The sequence below is a fragment of the Uloborus diversus genome, unplaced genomic scaffold (assembly GCF_026930045.1).
Source record: "Uloborus diversus isolate 005 unplaced genomic scaffold, Udiv.v.3.1 scaffold_184, whole genome shotgun sequence".
NCBI classification, from domain to species: Eukaryota; Metazoa; Arthropoda; class Arachnida; order Araneae; family Uloboridae; genus Uloborus; species Uloborus diversus.
Window position 1 is genome coordinate 176059 of NW_026558334.1, and position 22589 is coordinate 198647.

Below are 22589 nucleotides of genomic sequence, written 5' to 3' on the forward strand. Positions count from 1 at the left end.
CTTCTGACACAATTTGGAGATTTCTTTTTTTTAACGCTTTATTCCTTAAAACAATATCAGTGCTTTTTAAAAAATACTAAATAGGTTAAAACTATTGTTTACGCTGGAAAAAAAAAGGAAAAATATAATTTTGTCTTATATACATGATTATTTACATTAGATAGCGCTATATTTATTAATATTATTTTTTAAGGACAATAAATTGCGTTGATGGTTGCTACGATTCTTAAATTGGATAATGCATAAATTTGATAAAATTCTAATCGCCACAAGTTGTTAGAAATAATAAAGTTATTCAAAGAGAAAAAAAAATAAGGCGTTATACATTATTTTTCATTTGGTATATATTGAATAACTACATTGAGCATTCACATGAAATAAACTTTGCATATGTAAGAGCTATTATTTGAGGAAAAAAAATAATTTTAAATAGGACAAAATGAATAGAAAAAAGTGAACGTTCTTGGAAACGTTCTTTGATGAATTTACGTCTAAGATGAATTTCATCAAAGACTGAAAAGCAGACATTATGTTACGTTTATTTTTAAATGAGTAATTAAATAGCTTAACTCCAAACAGAGAAATATCCAATCCTATTTATTATGCTTAATTTCATTTAGCATCTTGTTGCATATATCCTTTGCTAGTTCTTTTCTTTTTTATCTCATTGCTATAATGATGTTTTTTTTTTATTTCTGTTCAGTTTCAATTCACTTCATTTAACAACAATATGTGTGTGTGAATCATTCTTTCTTCTTTTCGTGAAATTGTTAAAAAAATAATATTTGTTTGTTTATGATTTCTTCTGATAAAAATACTCTGACTTTCAAATTAATTCTTATGAACTTAAAAAATTTTAAACATCACGATTTAAATTAATGATTTAAAAAATTAAACTGATTTAAATCAGGTTGATGGGAAATTTTGACGAAATCTTATATTGTAATATTTGATTATCGTACATACTATATCACTTCTACTTTTTATAATGTACGTTTATTGTAACACTAGAAGTATCCGCACAGGGATGCCCTTGCTAAAAATTTAATGGAAGTCCGATGAATTAAAAAAATTGATGCCCCCTTACCCTCTGATCTGAAATAATCATTTTTCTTTGCATAAAATGCATACACACCATTTCAAAAAAAAAAAAAAAACCTATTAAAATTTCTTTGAAATTTCACCAAATAAACAAAAAAAAAAGACATCAAATAATATCTTTCAAATGCAAAAATAGTTCCGCAACAAGTAATTTTTAACTCCTTGTTCGGGAATTTATGTGAAATTTGGGCCTTAATTGGAATAAAAAAAGAACTATTTATCGGATTTTTTCGAATTATAGCCTATGTCACTCAGTAAGAAAGCACCTTTCACATAGTGAAGGAATTTTTCAATTAGGTGCAGTGGTTCCGGAGATTACCTCGAACATATTAACACACAAAAATCCGCCCTCTCTCTTTATAAGCAGATTTAGCATTGTTTATTAATATGCAAGTATCCAAATATTTTATTGCTTTATTATACAGTATAAGAGGAGATTATGTGTATGAAGGGGGGGGGGGGGAAGGGGGGCATCTAATAAATTTCGTGTCCAGTATCTTCAAAAACCATAGTCGGGCTCTGCAGAATTCTGTTTATTGTTATTGAAAGTGTAATGCTTAAAATGACATAAAAACGAACTTCAAACTCAATGCAAAAGTTATTTTATTAGTACAAGTTAAAGGTAAACAACGACATATAAAAAGCACAACATTTTCGTGAAATATTGTAAATATGTTAAGAAGCTTCGTTTTTAAGGCAAAAACATAAATTAATTGATGTGAAGAAGATTTGAGAGATACCAAGAGGGTCTTCAACTGATTTTTCCTTGTAACCCTGAAACCCATGTATACCATTATCTGCAAAATTATGCTTTTTTTAATATTGATTATAATTACTCTTCAGCACAAACATTTGTGAGTTCTTGATGTTTAAAGTTTTATTTCCACAAAAAAAGGGTTTATGGAATGTTTTTTTCCCCCTCTAAATGTTTTATTTTGAATCACATTTCCTATATTTTGAGTGGAAAAACTTTTACAACCAGTTATGAACCAAATAATCCGAAGTTACACATAAAATCTCTTGAGTTTAGGAATACTGTCAAACACGCCTGAAGACAGGGGCACTTGCCCATAGTTGATTTTATTTTGCTTTTTTGCCCCTAACTTTTATTGTGGAAAAGATATTTTGTCTTGACATGCCGATTCTAAATACATGAGCTATAACACGGATAAAAAATAAAAAAAGTAAACTGAAATGCTCAGTTAGGAGGGTTCCCTCACAAATAATGTCAAACTTAGAAGGTGAGGGTAACAAAAAATGCGACATCACCGTTTTCTGACGTTATTTATTTGGACAGTCCGTAACTTTCAAAAACAGTGCACACCTTGCTGCACTTGTTTCAGATATTTTTTAGCATCTGAAACGAAAAAATAAAATAGAAAAATCGCAACTCACCATTACAATTTCTTTTGCAGAGAACTCTATAGTCTATTTTTAGAAGGCTTTATTCTTGGAGTTTCACCATTCTCAACCGACTTTATTTTTAACAGGATGACAGAAACAATTTATCCTTTCTATATCTTTCCGCAACCATGAGATGATACAGAAACTGTTTGACCAGAAAACTCGTGGGGATGAGAGTTGGTTGCATAATGCCTCAATTTAGTATACTATAATCAAGGCCAGACTAAGGCATGGGCCATGGGCCCAGGGCACCAATATTGGGGGGGGGCGGGGGGGAGGCACCAAATCTGAAGCCAAAGTTTTAAAAAATGGAACGAATTCAAATTGCACCATAGCCAGGGTTGGCAAATTTCTGCCAAGGCGGTTAAAACCACTGGTAGAAACCGGTTAAAACTGGCATGGCAAAAACTACTGTCTGCCACATTTGTGGCATTAACTGGCAAAAACTCACAAAATGCCAAAAAAAAAATAGTTGTTGACATTCAATAGAAAATGCATGGAAAAGATAATGAATTTGTTACCAAAGCACAATTTAATTACAATATTAACACAATTCAAAATCAAATGTTACATTGCTTGGCCCCTGCATTTGCCTCTTAGAAAAGATGGTTTCTAAAATCTAAACACTTTCTCGATTTAATATGCGCAAATGAGAAACTTTAGCATATTCTTCAACAGAAGAGCTAGCAGGCAATGCATCAAGGAACAAGCAATGTTCGTGAAACTTTCATCTAATTGTACTGGAAAAATAAGTTTGGAGAAATAGGGCCAATTAGTTCTGCAAAGTTTTGACACTATGTGCAAAATCTACGCTAATATGGGCAAGTAAAATTCTGGCACTTTCTTCTTGAAGCACATGATAATTTCAATCACAAAGCAATTCAGATGAAACATATAAGCGAGCAAATTACAGTCAGTAATGCCTGTTTAATTCTGTATCGCACTCCTCTTTCCTTATGATTTTCCGTCCTTTGTTAGACTAATTCAAATATTACGAGCATCTGCAATTGAAAAGTTCCCTTTCGAAACTAAATCGTGGGTACTTGCACAGTATTTATTTTTTTAAATTATGAAAATATGTTCAATTCTTTAGTTTACTTAAACAAATATCTTTCAGTAATTACTTGAGTTATTAAAGATGTTTTTAAGTTTTTGCCAGTTTCTGCCGGTTTTTACCGGTTATAACCAGTTCCTGCCACTGGCACGGCAAAAAGTAGTTTCTGCTGGCAGAAAGCCAACCCTGGCCATAGCAAAGCCAAATATTAAGTCCAGCAAAAAAAAAAAAAAAAAACTTGAAATTCACAAATCCCGAAACCACCCCAGGCTTAACCAGGGTGTCCACATAAAGGGAGGGAGGGGTCATGGGGTAGACTGCGGCATTTAAATTGCTAGGAGGGTATTTTGAGGGGTATTTTCCTTTTTTCGGGGGGGGGGGGTAGGGTTCCCCTAACATTATGCCATATTTTATTGCATTTTAAATCTTTTTCCGAGATATTTTTGATATTTATGTCTTATTGTTACCAGGCAAAAGTTTGACAACAACATACGTATATTATAATACTTTCGTTGAAGCAAACATTCCCCCATTTAGCGTGAAGTATCAAAATATTTTATTGAAAGTTTGTATAAATAAGGGTAGGGGGTTCATCGAATGAAGCTCATGCCCAGTATCCTCAAAAGCCTTAGTCGGGCCCCGACTATAATTATTAAAAGGCATTTGCAGAAATATCATCTTCTCTACCCCTAGCTAGATGACGAAAATGACACCAAAAACAGGAAATAAATATTTACAAAAATAAAATTATTCTTTACAAAAAAAAGAAAAAGTACAAACACTAACGAAATAAAGAAAACTTATTGACACTTATGAGTATTAGGAATAGAGGATTAAATGCAAACCAAAATTTTACAAAAAAGAAAGAGGAACCAGATTCTGCCATCGAAAAACAATGTGTGTAAAATCAATGGAACACACAATACACTTGTGCACAATCTATTTTTCCAAAACTATGCTATTGAGAATCAAGACTTAGATGTTGATATTAACATTCAAACTCCCGCATATTCGTTAGACTTTTTGTTTTGAGTGTCAATTTCTTGAGAAATTCGGTTTGACAGATAGAAACAGATACAAAAACAAATATTTGTTTTTAAAGTGGCCTGCAGTAGTTATGGCATTCAGCTAATAAAACATGAGCTTTGTGACAAGAGCAAGAATTGTGACACTTTGAGACAAAAGGGGGCAGGGGGCCAAATTTGTAGGAAAAAAATGCAGCACCACCTTTGGACAGCCCTTTTATGGACTTAACAGGGATGGTTGTTTCTGCCAGAGGGTAGGAGAAGGGAGTACACTAAAAACTGTCCCTGCCACTTTTTGCAAATATGGAAAAAATATTTATTTGGCATGCAACGGTTTTGTTTTTACAAAATTTAACTCTAATCTTCCGACGATAAAATTTAGCTGAGAATATCTAAGGCGTCCTTGAAACGCTCATCTATAAGTCAAATTTATACTGTTTGATTAAATCTCTTTTTTTAGTTAGTACTATAATTACAGAACATTAGAAAGGGTAGAGTAAATAATAACAGGTTCATACTGTTTCAAATTAAAGACTTCAACAATAAAACAAATGATAGTCTTAAGGATTAAGGAAAACAATTATTTTGTTTCAGAATGAAAATAACTCCGTTTCGTATTTACAGCGACCAAACCATAATCAAAGCTATGAGAGGACAGCTCCACTAGCTTCAAAAGCCCTCCGGTCAGGCACATCACGGTTAAAAGCTGCGAGGACGTTCTGCATATCTCGTTCATTCAAATAGGCTAATATGTCGTACAGGATCGTTCCCGGCAAAGGAGGGAGACTCCCGAACAACGTCTCGAAGCACTTCAGGCAGGGAGCCCTCAAGATTCTCCTCCTTTCAGCCTTCTTCACTTTGAAGTCGATGAAGTCTGCATAATTGGGGAAGTCCCGCGCAAAACCACCCCCGAGCAACGCATCCCGGAACTCCGGGCTCTCCAGATAGTCGGCCACCTTCCCCACGTGCCTCGCCGCAACATCGTAATAGGTGATATTGCGACGGAGCACTTTCGTCTCTTTCATTCGCCGGATCTCAGAAACACATTCTTCCATTCGCTTCTTGCAGATCTCGACTCTACGGGGCTTCCAACCCTTCCATTCCACCGAAATGTCCTTCCAGGCAATAAAAGAAATGATCATCTCAGCCACGCTATTGTCCCCGCTGTCTACGAAGGCCCACAGCAGAGGAGACCTTCCTTCGTTATCCATCGTGTGAGGATGCACGCCGTTAAACAACAGTTTTCTCACAGTACCTTTGTATTTTCTACTCGCAGCGTAATGCAAGGCTGTCCATCCGTATTTATCTTGCAGGTGGTTTCCATCCTCGGCGCCACATAAGAGTTCCGCAGTGTCCTCCCGGGGACCATTGATAGCCAAGTGGAGCGCCGTTCTGCCTTCTTTAGTCTGAAGAAGGGGATCTGTCCCTGCTGCGAGCAGCAGTTCAACTATCTCTGTGAAGCCAGCTTGTGCAGCCAGGTGTAGGGCAGTCTTTCCGTATTTGTCCCGTACGTCGACCAGGTCCTCCTTGCTCGCCGAGAGAGCAATTCCTTCCCCTTCCGCCGCATTCGAAGTCGATTCCTTTCCCGAACGAAGAGTTTTCCGAAGAGGCCCCGAAGACAGAAGTTTTCTCACAATAGTTTGCATTCCACGTTCCGCAGCAAAATGCAACACGGTCCGACCACGGTGATCCCGAAGAACGTTTCTATCCTCGGCATCCCAGATGACTTCTGCAATCTGCTCGTTGCGACGGATGATGGCGACGTGAAGCGGAGTCTGGCCAAACTCGTCCTGAAGATGCGTATTAGCCCCTGCAGCCAGCAGCATTGCCACCATCTCTGGGGAATCCCCACCTGCCGCCTCGTGCAAGGCCGACCTCCCGTATTCGTTCTGTATGTCTACGAGGGGCTTTCGTTTGTTGGCGGCTCTGGGATTAATGTCAGTGCGAGCTGCGAGCAACATTTCGACCACTTCGAGGCGCCCACCATTAACAGCCACATGTAAGGTGGTCCACCCTTTATTGTCCTGTATCTCGAGAAGAGGGTGTGTGGCTCCGAGGTGGCTGCTGGACCAAGCTGCGAGCATCATTTTCACAACTTCTGTAGATCTCCGCCAGACGGCCGCATGCAAGGCGGTCCGCCCTAGCTCATCTTGCATGCCAAGGTCTTTCGGTTCGGCCGTTGAGATTGCGAGAGTTGCGCACCGGTCACTGCATAGGACGGCGCGATGGAGTTTCATTTCCCCAGATGCGTCGTGACAAGCTTCCACTCTTCTCCTAAAGACAAAATGGTTGTTTTTAGAAAGGATTGAATTCAGCTCTCTCACTTTCTTTTTTGATACAAAAGCAAATTTTTGAAGTTGCATTGTTGAGAAAATTAGAAAATTCCGAAAAAAGAGGCCCCGAGGTAGAACAGAAAGGTTTCGTTCAAACCTTTGACACTAGAGGGAGGACGAGCGCCCGTTGACCTCGTGCACAGATTGTTATTCAATAAATCGAATAATCATTAACTGAAAGGAAAGGAACTTTCTATAATATGACCGTATTTGATTGCTTATTTAATCATTCAGTCTTAGCCCATTGGCGCAGCCAGAAAGTTTTGGAGGAGATTTTTTGATCAAAAATACCTTCCGGAGGGTTTTTTTTTTTAAACAAAAATACCTTCTGGAAGGGTTTTTTGATTAAAAAATACATTCTGGAGGTTTATTTTTTTTTAATCAAAAATTGTTTCTGAAAGGCGTTTTTTGATCAAAAACACCTTTAGAAAGGATTTTCTTTGATCAAAACAACCCTTTCATATGCATAAACTACGGCACAAGAATTTGCATTTATGTTAAAAGCAATAGGTGAGGGTGTTTTCACCCCAAACCTCCTCTCCTCTCGCTTTGCTGCGCCACTGACTAGAAGTGTAATTATTGAACCTTGTACCTAGAAGGACGAAAGGGGCCATATTGGCTCCCGATGTATCCCGAATGTAATTTTTGTTAATGTTTTAATTATTAACTTTCGTTTAATCCGATGCTCTTATAAATTAGAAAATTGGGTCCATAACATGAAAATTAGCTTTAATCTTAGTGTTTTAGGAGATTTGTACGATAAAATAAGGTTGTTTCTATAAGTCGAAATTTCTATATATCGATTTTTTTTCGGCAATTTGCTACTTCGATATATGGAGGTCCGACTGTACTTACATTTTACATTTTGGCATGTACGGTGCACGCCGGTCAGTTGAATAACCAGTTAATTGAATCAACCGCTTTAATCAGGGTGGAAACCCAAAAATTGTTTTTTAAACTTCCCTCACTTTTCCAGGTTTTCCATGCCCCAAACAAACTTCTTCCATGTGATATTTTAAAGGTTAGTTAACCTATTTTCGCTATTTTTTTAAGGGTTGACTGCGCTTACGTCACATTTTATACACCTTACGTTTATATCACTGTTTAATGTAAATTTCAATTACATCCATCCATCCTTAAAACAGACTTTGTTTCTCGGGAAACTTTTAAGCTTTCGTTTTCGGAGAAACTTTGAGATTTTTGTAAGAAATTGCTCCATTAAATTGTTAAGCATCAAATACATCTCATTGTATGTATATTTTTTAGTTATTTCAAGTTGCATGAATTTCTGAATAAATTAATTTTACTAAACTGCAAAAAAGGAAAACAAATCCTTCGAAACTGGTTATAATTTTTTAAAAAATTCCAGGTTTTCTACATACAGAAGTGAATTTCCCTGACATTTCCAGTACAAAAAAATTCCTTAACATTACCATGTTTTCCAAGTGGATAGACACCCTGTTTAAGGAATCAAATGGTCAAAAACAGAACAAATCCAGCTTGATCGAATCGGCCGCTTTATGAAATCAAAACTGTTTGGAGAAATGGGATTCATGTACGCGGCGGCCACTGTAGAGACAACATCCAGGGGCAAATCCAGGATTTTTTTCTCACTACCTATTCTTGTGAAAGTACTGTATCAATAATCTATTCTTGTGAAAAAAAATTTTTATTAGCATTGTGTTTCGGATCTTTCAAAGGCACATTCTTCTTTTTGTTAAGAAAATTAGAGCAATTTAAATGGTTGTTAGAAAGGTTCAACAGTCGTTTACTATTATTTGAAACTTTTTTTTTGGGGGGGGGGGCAGGGCTAAGAGGTAGGGAAAATAGCATTGTATCTCAGCTCAATAGGCTTTGTACTGTGTACAATTCAGGAAATTATCATCCCCCAAAGCTGATGCTACACTGCGTAAATGCTATTTGGCGAAAAACAGCTAAAAATGAGTTTAATACTATGAAAAAGTTGTGATCTAAAAATGGACCACTAAATGACCAAGTTATCATAACGTGGAACCGTAATGCGGGCAAGCCAATTGGCGAGAAATTCATCATGCATTATTTGTAAATATACAGGGGAACCAAAACACCTTTGAATTTTCTACTACGGGCAAAGCCATGTGGGTGCCACTAGTCATAAATACAAGCGCCTGACCAAAGTATAAGAAATAGCCAAATGTTTTTTTTTCTACTTGCATTTACTACTCTGCTTCTGTATGAACATTTAAACTATCATTTTTGTATATGTTACGGCCAAAGCCCGAAACCGGCCAAAGCCCGAAATTTTCTTCATTTCGGGCTTTGGCCGGCCAATTCGCGAAGTGGCTATGGACGATCGGCCAAAGTACGAAAAAAGAAATGAGGAGCAGACTGTTTTACACAATTTAAAAAATGAAGCATTTTGAAATGAGTACTTCGATGTACTATTTTTTTCTAAAGTACCCTTGCTTCAAAAACGAGTTCAAATATATGTGATACCTCTTTGTTGAAAAGCTTGAAATGCATAAAAATATCTCGTGTTATTATTTTCGTATTTAAGTCATAATAGATATTATTCAGTGAAAGTACATGATGCAACAACGTGATAGCGTAAAGAAGTACATTTGCGCCCTTCAAGTAAGCGAATTATATCTTAAATAAATGCATAAATGCATTGTGTAAAGTGTGCGAATGCAAAGGTAAATGAAATTAAGGACGATCGACAGTCTTTTTCTGCTCCGTAGACTTAATTTTAAAGATCCTGGATCACATTGTACCAAAAAATATCGCTTCAAAAAATTTTAAATTATTTTGGAAAGCCTTCATAATAAGGGCTCATTAAAACAAATAAAAAGCGAAAACAGTTGTGTTGTTAATATTATTTAAAGACATTTCTTTAATGCCGCTTTTTGTCAAACTTCCCCTACAACATGTCCTTATTAATACTTTATACATAAATGTCATTATACTTATTTTAATTTTCTCTTAGCATTGTTTTTTCCTTTGTAAAACAGTCCAAATTTTGTTGAATCAATATTTCGGAAGAGAAAGCAATCTAGAAAATTAAGCATATTTTCCTTACATTTAGCAAAGGTTGTTCTTACTGTCATAGTATTTATTTTAATTATTTTTTTTCGCACGTTTTCACGCATGTTTTACTGCATTTATTTTAAGGCTGAATTGATTGCGTGTATTTTAGTTGGTTTTCTCTTCGTCTTGCTGTATTTGCAATGCGAAGTCTTAATTCAAAACTTTTTCTTCTTGAGGATGCAGAATTCATTTATATAATTTACGTTGCGTATATTTGAGTTAAATTCTCTTTTCTTCTACGGGGGATGGATAAGCGAGATTCTCCTTTGGTTCTATATACAATGTGTTTTTATTTACCTTCTCTGCGAGGAAGGCGAGAGAGCGGGATTATCCTTTAAACGCTTTCGTAAGAAAGGTTATATCGCTAATCGACCGGCGTTCGCTTCGCTCGCAAATCGATTGGATAACGAAGCGTGGTAACTTGGCGTGTTTGGAGAAAAAACTACAGAGTTCTATTAATTATTTTACATTTTAAAGCAACTTTTTATGTACTTTAATGTCTTTTTAATGTAGCAAAATATTTTACAACTGCAGATTTTTTTTTAAATAGATTTTCTTAAAGAGTATACGCATTTCAGTATAAGAAAATGATTATTTTGCATCAGAGATGGGAGGGTGGGGGGATTTTGATTTATTGAAGAACCTTCCTTTAAATTCTTAGCACGGGAATCGTCATGCGGGTATAGCTTGTAATTAATAAAAGTACTCTCTCATACTTTTCGAAATGGCTTGTCGCACCAACGCAACGGTGTGAATAGACTGTGAGTACAGACTAATCGCATGGACTCAGCGCAAAACATGCTAAATCTCCCATCTTTGCTATCTCGTTTTTTAATTGTCAATTCTACACAAATGAAAGCAGAAAGGAAAAAAAAACATTTGCAGATTCTCAAATTTTTAACTTTCTGCTTCTAATAAAGCATATTTCAAGAAAAAAATCGGACATGATTATTTAATTAATTTCTAAATGGAAACAAGTTCCTATTATTCGTGCAATAAGTCCTTTCCAAAACGTGTGTTGCCGAAGATTAAGCTGCTATATTTGGATTTTCATCACTACTTTATAGCTAATTTTTTAGTCATGACTGATTTTGCATTGGAGATTTTCTCTGAGATGTGGTTTTTAGAAATTCGGGATTCAGAGGGATTTTAAATAGAACCGATTTTAAATGGAACTCTGGGGAGGGGAGCACACGCTAAATTCCTTACTTGTGATTAGGTTTGGTTTCAGAATGAAAATTATATTTAAAATTTGTGTCACACACACTGAAAGGTTGAGAAACACAGCCTTAGGCTTAACCTTAGCTGGGACCGGTCAAGTATTATGTAGGCAGAAAGGGGAGACTAAGGGCTGCTTATTTTCTCTAAAAAGGGAAGTGGGGTCACAAAAATTCTTGGGTAAGCATTAAATAATGAACAACAAAAAACGTGGGAAAAGATCATCCTGTGACGCACAATATGGCATAAATGAGCAAAAAGGGAAGGGGTATAGCGCATGCTTATTTTTCTCACAAGGTGGGGGGGGGGGGAGGTACAAAATGAATAAAAAAATGCCTACACGATACTTCAATGACACTTTATTAGCGATCGCATGTAATTTCAACTGAGAGTATTCACATATAGAAGTGAAAATATCAGAAATACATACTCATAGCTCAGTCGAAGAACTAACGCCAAGAAAAACGAGGTCGAAGTTTAGAATATCTATTGTCACGACCTTCACAGGGACATGGTTGCACCCTCCAAGCCCAACGAGATGACATCATATCAGCCTAGTGGGAAACTAGGGATCCGACTCTGTATTAAAGTACTATAAATTTGACTGGTTTTATAGAGGGAGGCGAGCCTGGTGGCGAAACTGACAAGGGACTCGATTTGGCTCTCGACGGCCCTGAACCAACCCTTATTTTCTAGTTTCTACCACTTGCACGCCGCGCCGTCACACTGGAAGCGACACATGCGTCGTTTACCTGTTAATCTAAAATATTTCGTAATCATTTCGGACTTTGGCCAAGAATTTCTGGCCACTTCGCGAAATGGCTAGCCAAAGTAGAAAATGCAATATTAATTGCAAGTATTTCGGGCTTTGGCCAAACCTCTTGGCCAATTCGCGAATTGGCCAGCCAGTTCGCGAACTGGCCGGACTTCGGGCTTTGGCCGTAACATATATATTTATCCAAGAACCTTCTTCATCACACTTATTTTTGCCTGTTTTACTTATCAACTAATAACTCACGCAAAACTATTAACGCAAATTCCGTAGCATAATATTCCACTTAATACGAAATGCTAACTCCATAAAGTTGAGCAAAGCTAAACCAACACTGTTTGATACAAACAATGTAACTACCAGATGTCAAGACGCAAATTTAATCACAATTTTTTTCCCCCGAGGTTTACCCCCCCCCCCCCCCAGGTTTTCGTCAAGAAAAAAAATTTTCCCCAAAAAAATTCCCCTCAAAACCCATTTTCCCAAAATTTCTCCAGAGAGCACCAGATTTCCCCAAAATGGGGAAATTACCCCCAATCTGGCAACTCTGCTTTCTAGGTTAAATGTGAATTTCTGAAGAAAAAAAAAGAAAGAAAACGCTCAGCTGAAGGGTTGATTTCCAGCCCCTCACAGGGGGCTATCGCAAACGAGTAATGTGAGATCAGAGCCAGGATTCTGTTTCAGAGGAGGAGGGGGGGGGGGGTCCTTACACTAAAAAGACTGTCACATTTGTTGGTTTTCATTAAACCGCAAATAAATTCGACTTCATTGAAGATTATGCTGATTTTTGAGAACTGTGATTAGTGATCATATAATACCGATACATGGGTATTTTTTAAAGGGACAAACAACCTCAAAATTTATGCTTCATAGTAGGACTAATACAAATAAAATGTGTGTGCTCAATTAGAACACAGAAATACTGATGCGTTTCTACAAACAATAGCGCTAATAATCCCTTAAAATTCAAGCAGAAAAAAAGAACAACATTGAACTAGTTACTTTCACAAGGGTGCCCCTCTCCCCGAAGTTTAATGGCAGAAATCCCCCCCCCCCAAAAAAATCTCAACGCTCTTTCCTTTTTTCATTTTTAGCTATTGTTTTGATTTTATTTATTTTTTAAAAACAGATTGTTTTCTTGAGTATCTATTTTTAATTACTTTATTATTATCATTATTTTATTAGAAAAGTTATGAGCTATGTCAATGACATACACACACAAAACCTAAATAAATTAATGAAATAGAATATAAACAGATAAGAAAATAAAATAAACAATTTAAAAATCAATCAATAAATAAATTTAATAAAATCAATGAATTAAAATAAAATTTAAAATCCCAATGCGTGGGACTTAACTAAGATCAGGGTTCGAAAATATACTTTTTGAAAATATCCGACAGTTTGATATCTATCGGATATTTTGATATATATCCGATATTTTCAACCAAAACAAACTCAAGTCTTCAAAATAGTAAATGCATCGTCAAATCGCTCGTTAGTTTCTTACATTATTATTGCAATATGTAGACTTAAAATTAAGGTTTCTTTCATTATTTATGTCTAATATTTCATTTTACATATCCATCCATTTTAATGGAGTTCATTTAACATCTTCTATTAGCTACTTTTACAATTGTATATGATTCAGAAATAATAATATGCATTAGTCGGTGCACATGGATTAGACATTTTCTTTTTTTTCTGAGCAATGTTTAATATTTAATTAGGCAATTTTACTATGAATTAAAATTATTACATTACTAATAATTTTTTGAATATAAAATACAAGTAAAAAAGGAATTATTATATTACTTTGCTATATTAATGATGTATAAATACATCATAAAATATAGGACATAACTTTTTGGTTATTTTTAAGAAAAATGAACAATATTAATATGATTTACGTACTTTTTTTATTGAAAATGTTGTAGCTGAAAAAATAAATATAGAAAATATCAAAATATCATGATATTTTCAAAATAAATATCGGATATGCAGTAGAGAACCAATTATCCGGGAAGTTTGGGACCATCGCTATCCTGGAGATATCTGAATTTCCAGGTTTTCTGGATCGCTAAAAAGCGCTATTGGCCGATTGTTTATGAAACTTAAATTACTGTAATAAATAGTAATGCAGATTAAAATAAGAAGAAAACAGTTCAGAAATGCTGTTAAATATCGAAATATTAAAAACTATTGGGTGAGTGCAAAAGTTCGTGCGGAGTTGCAATAGATGGCGTTAGAACGGGCGTAACGTGTTGTCATTAATACCACTACCTACGTAAGTCAGATCGTTGGAAAGGTGACATGTGCAGCTTTCATTCCAATCGAAATAATTTGTGCAGGTACAAACTGCTTCGAGAAAGATTACTTTTAAAATGAGTGTTGATAAAGTGCATTTACGGCATGTCATGCTTTACGAGTTTCGGAAGGGAATGAACGTTGCAGCAGCCGTAAAAAACATTCAAGACGTTTATCAAGATCAAGCACCAGCTAAACGAACTGTGGAAAAATGGTTCGCAAAATTTCGTTGCGGAGATTTTAAGCTGGAAGACGAGCCACGCTCAGCTCGACCTTCCGACATCGATGACGACGTTTTGCGTTCTTTAGTTGAGAATACTCCGCGAATTTCAACAGAGGAAGTTGCTACAGCACTTAACGTTGACCGATCAACCGCTTTTCGGCGTTTAAAAAAAATCGGATTTGATTTAAAGCTCGATAGATGGGTGCCGTATTTGTTGACCCAGAGCAACAAAATCCACCGAATTTCTGCTGCCGTATCTTTACTCGGGCGGCTCGAAAACGAGTCGTTTTTGGATCGATTAGTGACGGGCGATGAGAAATGGGACCTCTACAACAACGTTCAGCGAAAACGAACATGGAAACAGGCAGGTGAAAATGGTGACGCAAAGGCCAGTTTGCACCCGATGAAGGTGATGCTCTGTGTTTGGTGGGATTGCAAGGGTATAATTTATTTTGAGTTTCTCCCCGCCGACCAAACGATCGATTCGGACAAGTACTGTCGCCAATTAACTAATCTGAACCGAGAAATCAAACAGAAACGTCCGAGTTTGTCAAATCGCAAAGGCGTACTCTTTCAACAAGATAACGCTAGACCACACGTTTCGAGACAGACGCTACGCAAACTGAACAGCCTGAAATGGGATGTCCTAACTCATCCACCGTATTCTCCTGATATCGCACCATCGGATTATCACTTATTCCGGTCATTGCAAAATCATTTAAATGGAAAAAACTCTTGACTCTTTGAATGCCTTACAAAACGTCGTGTCTTCGTTCTTCCAATCTAAACCACGCAGTTTTTAGGATCGAGGCATCCGTATGCTGCCAGAACGTTGGAAGAAGATTATAGACAACGATGGAGAATATATCATCGATTGAATAAAGAGTTTTACTTGCCTAATCACTGTATGACTTTCGTTCACAAACTCCGCACGAACTTTTGCACTCACCCGATACTTTCTGAGGATTCATCGGCAGATATTTACCTGGGAGGTTCTTTCTCCGAATCTTCGGATCTTCGTTTCGACGTTGACGGCAGCTCGCGATTCGCTCCACGGCCATCTCCCTGGAAAAAAGAGAGCTCTTAGGACAGACAACGTGGCTCACAAATCAAACCCCAGTCGAAGAGGTAGTCGGAAAAGGACAGTTCCGTTCGCGGTAATAGAGAGTTGCCCTTTCTTGGGCGGGGGATGTGTCAGTGTTGCCAGATTGGGGGAATTTTCCCCGTTTTGGGGAAATCTGGTGCTCTCTGGGGAAATTCTGGGGAAATGGGTTTTTTGAGGGGAATTCTTTGGGGAAATTTTTTTTTCTCTTGGGGAATCCTGGGGAAAAAAGATTTGTTTTTCATGTTTAAATTCCCGTCAAGAAGTAGTTACATTGTTTGTATCAAACAGCGTTGGTTTTGCTCTGTTCAACTTTATGGAATTCGCATTATGTGGAATATTATGCTACGGAAATCGCATTAATGTTCTGCGTGAGTAACTAGTTGATACGGTAAAAATAAGTGTGATTCTTGGATAAATATATACAAAAATCATAGTTTAAATGTACATACAGAAGCAGTCGCAAATGGAGCCCACAAAAACTTCTACGTGTTCTGCACGAAATCTGTCTTCTTGTATAGCCAATTATAGTAGGTATCTGCAGGGGCACAACCAGGGGGGGAGCACAGGGCCTGTGCCCTCCCCCCCCCCCCAGAACGCAAATTTGAACATTTATCAAAAATAATCTTTTTTTTTTATTTGAACGAAGATGGACGCGCTTTGAGAAAATGAAATGGTTCTGAAGTAAGCAGGGATTGTAGACAATAAGACAATTTTATAAGTGCACATATGCAATGTGGGTATATAGGACTCATCAAGTGCAAGTGATTTTATTGACTATTTTGTTGTATTTTTAAGTGATTTCATGCCATTTAAATGTGTTCCTTTTTTTTCTTTCCTAGAATGATCTTAAAAATGGGAATAGTTTAGAGCTTTTGGTGATAAAAATTCGTGTGCATTTTGATTTATTTCATGAATATAATAAATGAAGTAATAACAAGTATTGATTTCCATTTATTAATTTGAACATCTTACCGCCGTACTGTTGTTTCAAGTACTTTAAAGTTTATTCTTAACGTGATTTCAATTCTGGCATAAGAACAATTCATGTTTTTGCAACAGTTTTTGAATAAATTGCAAAACTTACACAATTTTAAGGAATTTTACTAAATAAATATTGATACAAATACAAAAGTGAGGACCAGCAACAGGCTCTCGGCCCAGCTAGACTGGTCCTAGTCAGTTTACAATCCCCAGTGAAGATCAATGGCCCTCTTAAAACTATCTACTCCCTCGCTCATGACCAGCTCTTCCAGTAAGCTGTTCCGAGGTTCCACTACCCTGCTAAAATGATCATTTTTCCTAACGTAGATGTTAACCTGAGATTTAAATAGCTTAAAACAGAGACCCCTCGTCCTGTTTTCAGTGCTGAACTTCGGCCCCGTAACATCTTCCATTTTAGTAAATTTAAACAACTGAATCACGTCCCCGCGATCTCTTCTTTGCTCAAGACTGTACATTTTAAGCCTTCTAAGCCTGGAATCGTAGTCCAAATGAGAAAGTCCATTTATTAGCCTTGTAGCATCCCCCTCTGAGCCCTTTCCAATACATTCATATCTTTGTTAAGATAAGGAGACCGAAACTGAACAGCCTACTCCAAATGGGGTCTCACCAAACTTCTATATAAAGGCAGAAGAACTTCTTTAGATTCATTTGAAATAGATCTATTGATAAACCCAAGCATCTTATTATTGGCTTTGTTACTAGCAAAGCTGCACTGTTGGCTAAACTTTAAATCTTGACTTATTAAGACCCCCAGATCAGTAACTTTGTCTGCCTGACTAATGACTGAACCTTGCAAATAATAATAACTTGTACACATATATAATAATAATAATAAATATGTATTGATGTAAAGAGAGAGAGAGTGCTGATAGAGTGCTGTGAAAAAAAAATTGTCCCCCCCCCCCCCTCCCCTAAAAATATTTTCTGGTTGCGCCCCTGGGTATCTGTCGATCCTTGTACCGTAAAAATGAAGCTGTGAGTAATAAACCAGGAAAATTGTCGCTAAAAAAGAATTCAATCAAATGTGTATCTTGATGGTGGGTAGCGAATCACGTGCTGGTTCACAAAATACTTCACTGTCAGTCTTAGAATGGGAAATTACTGACTTTATACATTACTAGCAGTACCTGCACAGCGATGCCCGTGCTGAAAATGTAATGGTTGAGTAAAAAAAAAATTGACGCTCCCTCCCCCTCTGATGTAAAACGATCATTTTTCTTTGTATAAAATGCGTACACACCTTTTCAAAAAAAAAAAAACCTATTAAAGTTTGTTTGGAATTTAAAACTTTTCATCAAATCATTAAGTTAGATTTACAGTCGTTTTAAAACTCTATTTAGCCAGTGAAGTGGTTTTTATTTCAATTTAAAATATTTCGCCAAATAAACAAAAAAGACATCAAATAATATCTTTCAAATGTAAAAATAGTTCCGCAACTCCTATTGTTTATCGCCAAACTCGCCCAGCAACCACGCTCTCATAATCCATCTGTCTAACGAAAAAAACAAAAAAAGCAAAAAAAAATCCAGTGGAACATTTAAAAATTGTCAGAAAATAAGAAGAAAATGTTGTACATTGCACTCGGATAAAAACAAAAAAAAATATCAAAACTCGGAAAAATATCAAAACTTTCTTTTCTTCCAAAACAAATTGCCAATACAATGAACTGATTTTATACATTATTGATATCGCTGCTACAGTATTATCGTTGCTCAGAATCAAATATTTTTAGTAGGCTTCCACTTCAAAGAAACTGAAATGCTTTGGCATTTAAAAATGTACGGGTTTTTAGTCATTATCTTTGACAGTAAAACTTTTTTTTAGAATGGAATGGATTATGTCAGAGGACCAGGGGCTTCTAATAGGGCAAGAGGATCTGTAATAAGTTATGGTGCATCGAATAACAAGAATAAAGTATTAATAATGAACATTAAAGGATAAATTGATTACAGTTTTTTTTTTTAATACCTTTAAATAATTTAGCGACTCATTTTTATTTTAAATCTCATAATAGTTTTTATTTAAACAAGCAGTTCTTGTGGGTGGTTGTATATATACATATTGTAACAAATTCTGTAAATAGTAATTATTTTTGTGATTAGTGTGTTGTAATCTAGCTAAATTTGGCTTTTATTTCATTATTTTTATCTAAAATTATCTTAGTAACGTAACCCGTAAATAGCTTTTTGTGATGTACATACCACCCCATAACATTCGGCCGAAGTATACGGCCCCCTCACTTCGGAATGATAAAATTTGTGAATGGAATAAAAAGAAAATATGAGATGGTCGTAGATCGGTCTGTGATTTTCTGGAATATTCGAGAGCTCTCTTCGGGGTTTTATAAATACTCAAGCGGCAAGTTCGAAGTCAGTCTCGTTTTAGTTTTTGCTTGTGAATCGTGTCAGAGGCGCGCTGGAGAGCAAGTATTAGCTCTGTTTTGTGAAGCCCTTCAGCTGTATTTTTGTGTATTTTGATGTAAATATGTGGTCGACCGTTGAGTGGTGTCAATCAATATTTTCCTAATTGCTATGGTTAATTTAGCAGTTGTTAACGATATTTCTTGTATATAGTTGTAAATAAATCTCCTGCGTTTTCTCAAGAACTGTGTCGTCATTTCAAGAAAGTTCGAAGCTGCATCAACTCTTAACAATATATATATACAGCAATTTCGGATTTAATTGTAGTTATTCTCATTCATCTACATCAGTGTTTTTTCTGTAAAAATGCAAATTAAAAAAATCATTTCATAATGCAGACTTTGCTTAGGTTAAGCCTGAAAGAAACTAGCATAGCACAGACGATTTGCAACCCTTGTGATGAAAATGAGTGTCCCTATCAAATTTTAAACTTGCTCAGGGTTGCCAGGCTTGGTTGTTATTTGCCTTTTTTCGGCTAATTTCAACCACACTCAACTGAGGGTGAAAAATTCAAAAGCAGATATTTGGCTTTTTTTTTTAAAGCGAAACCATTATTTGACTGTTGCACTTTATTATATTTACTTATTTTCTTTTTTATATTTTAAATAGATTTTCTTACTTTTTAAATCCCACATCTGCAAGACACAATATACAAACTATATCTAATACTCTATACAAATGTCTTGACACGGCAAGAAAAAAAAAAGATTGAATTAAAGTCTCAAGTTTTGGGTTGTTTTTAACTATTTGCCTCCCCTAAGCAACACCTCACATTTCGCTTTTTGTAAAGTAAAGTAGCTCGTATGATCATAATTATCGTGAAAAACTTTCGGTGAATTCATTTCTCCTCGCTTTCTCCGTTTAAATATTTCCAGCCTGATAAGACTATTAAACAGTCAGGCAGACATACTGTGAATAATATTACAGGAAAAAGTTTGCTTTCAAGTATCATGTCAGAATAATGGAATTTTTATAAAAATAAAAGCACTTTTCGTGATGCACTCAAAAGAACAAAATAACTTTTCTGGGTCGGAAAGAACAATTTAAGTATACCTGCAGTTTTCAATTATTCGAAGAAAAAGATTTCACAAACGAAGAAAAGTGCGCTCAAGTCAAATTGAGAATTTCTCTCTTATAACTAACTAGCTTTCAATCATAATTTTGAGTGTTGCATATTTTTCTTAATGGGAAAGATTGGTTTGAAATGTCCCTTTCCAGAACTGTTTTTTGAAAACCATGGTTAAAATTCATTGTAAAGGCCTCGTTTAAATTTCTTACAAACATTTTATTTGTACGCAAACAGAAGATGGCAACAAATTTTTTTTAAATCATCGATAGTTTTCGATGTTTTGCCGAGCATCGCGTCATTTTGACATTTTATCCTGCATTTGTTTTGTATCACAAAGCAGTGCGTGCCAAATGTTGAACGATACAAAAATTTTGTCTACTTGTGTGTGCGTGTGTATTACTGTAACGAGAAAATGAGTGGTTGGTGGGTGGAGGGACCTCTATTGTTGCCATTACTTCGTAAACTATTAAAGAATTGTGTCGAGATTGAAAACAAAGCAAAGTTAAATTAAAATTTAAACAACAAACAAAACCACGCTGGAAAAGATAGAAGAGCTGAACGTGCTTTGAAACTGGTTTACGAATGTCGGGGAAAACGGTCATGTTTTACTTCTCTATTTACTATGTGATTAAAAATTGCATAATTTAGCTTAAACTTTTCATAATTCAGATGTTTTCATTCTGTTAATTTAATAATTTGTAATTTGAAACTGCGTTCAGTTTTCAGTTCAAATTTAGAAGATAAAAATGTGATGGGTACACAACATTACCCCTGCTACATATTTTATGTCTTTTTCGAACTCAAAAGAACAGATGCTACACATTCGAATATACGCACCCCTTAACTTAATATTTTTTGACACCTTTAAAATATGTTATATAAGAGTTTGAGACTTTCAAATTCAAAAAATTTGGATGTTCTTGTGTGTTTTATGCATTCAAAATCTGGAGGAAAACACTGTATTGCTTTGAAAGAAATGATATTCTTAGTAGCTACAGTAAAAATAAATACTGCAGATAAAGCAGGATTTGAGAGCTGTACGATTCTCCAAAAGGTTATAATTTAAACATTCAACAAAAAATGTGGTGAAAAGAAATTTTAAAAACAATTTAGAAAAAATTCAGAGGAGGTTCAAACCCTAGAAACCCGCCCCTTAATGCGGCCTTGAAAGTATTACATAATATTACATGATATAATAAACCATATTCTAAATACATTCTACATTTCTCCCTATTTTTAATAAAGAATGAATCACTTCGATACAATCGAAAGCCCGATTTTACGTCCTCCGAATTTACGTTTTTTCTGCATTTAAAGATTTTTCATCAAATCCCATCGACAGATTTGCTGCTATTTATTTCCCGTTATTTACGTTTTTTTAACCAAGATCCTCGAGAATCGTAAAATCGGATTTTTACTTACATAATTTTTAGATAGTTTCTAAAACAACTATCTTAAACATTAGATGTCGTGATATTTTCAAAATAAATATTGGATACATATCATCCTATTAAATACAGTTGGCTCTCTGTTGAACGACTTTCAAGGGACCACAAAAAATTGTCCTTAAGTAGAAAGTGTCCTCAAATAGAATGCTTTTAACACTACAGTGGGCCATTCGGGACCGTGAAAAGCCGTCGTCAAATAGAGAAAGTCGTTAAATAGAGCGCCGTGAAACAGAGAGCCAACTGTATCATGGTACATATCAATCGATACATATTGGTGATCCCTGGTTTGCATACAAAACTGTGGAATGTGACGTAGAAAAGAAATCAAAGATTGAAAATGTAAGGGAGGAAGAAAAAGGTTGATAAACTGGAATTTAATTTTCAGCAAGTGTCACTTCAGCGAGTCTCCACACATAAAACTTAGGGTTCATTTCAAAATACTTTCTAACGCCATTTTCTTCCCTGCTCTGAAGAAGCCCACGTTCCATTCAAGATAATATCTGTACCCCAGAGCCAGGCTGACCTGAGTCGAAAAATTGCGATTTTCCGCTCATTAGTGCATTGTACGTGGAAACCTATTCGGTATCGAGCCACGTGAATGTCATTCTTTTCAAAAAAATCCTTTTCAATTTTTTACCAGGTTTAAAAGAGCGCACGTCCCATCCTTTGTTTGAGCCAGAAAAAGTTTTTCCTCTCTCCCGTAAAATGCCCATGACGTGACTCACGTCCTTCTGAGGTGCAGACATTCCAAAACATTGGTTTACCTTGGCGTCAGTTCTGTTTTTAAACGAAAAAATTCAAACAAAAGTAGTTTCACTTACGGAGTTCATCTTTCCTGGATTTTACTTCTTCACTCTTTCCAAGACTTAATTAAATATCTTCCTTTGTTTTAACTTCCCAGTGCCTGCAATTGCAGTTCCTGTAATTAGAATCAAAAGATAGAACATAGGTTATGTATTCAAACAGATTTTAAACAATATACATTATCCTATTCGCAAACATTTCAAAAATAAATTCCTCGCAAAACGAACATTTTTACTCA

General features: G+C 35.7%; 1 protein-coding gene across 1 annotated transcript; it reads right to left on the reverse strand.

Annotated features, from left to right (window-relative positions):
* Positions 1–5228: 5228 nt before the first annotated feature.
* On the reverse strand, positions 5229–22293 carry LOC129233142 (receptor-interacting serine/threonine-protein kinase 4-like). Its single transcript, XM_054867205.1, has 3 exons — positions 22273–22293; positions 15489–15568; positions 5229–6858 (listed from the first exon to the last, which is right to left on the reverse strand). The coding sequence occupies exons 1-3, from the start codon at positions 22291–22293 to the stop codon at positions 5229–5231; spliced, it is 1731 nt and encodes a 576-aa protein (XP_054723180.1).
* Between the last annotated feature and the right edge of the window lie 296 nt (positions 22294–22589).

Bases quoted from the DNA above. Each gene is read 5' to 3' on its own strand.
- LOC129233142 (XM_054867205.1), bottom strand. From the start codon at position 22,293: ATGTCTGCACCTCAGAAGGAC. The intron at 15,569-22,272 runs GTGAGTCACGTC...TCTTTTTTCCAG, and splicing joins TGTCTGCACCTCAGAAGGAC to GGAGATGGCCGTGGAGCGAA. The intron at 6,859-15,488 runs GTAAATATCTGC...TTTTGTCTTTAG, and splicing joins TCGGAGAAAGAACCTCCCAG to GAGAAGAGTGGAAGCTTGTC.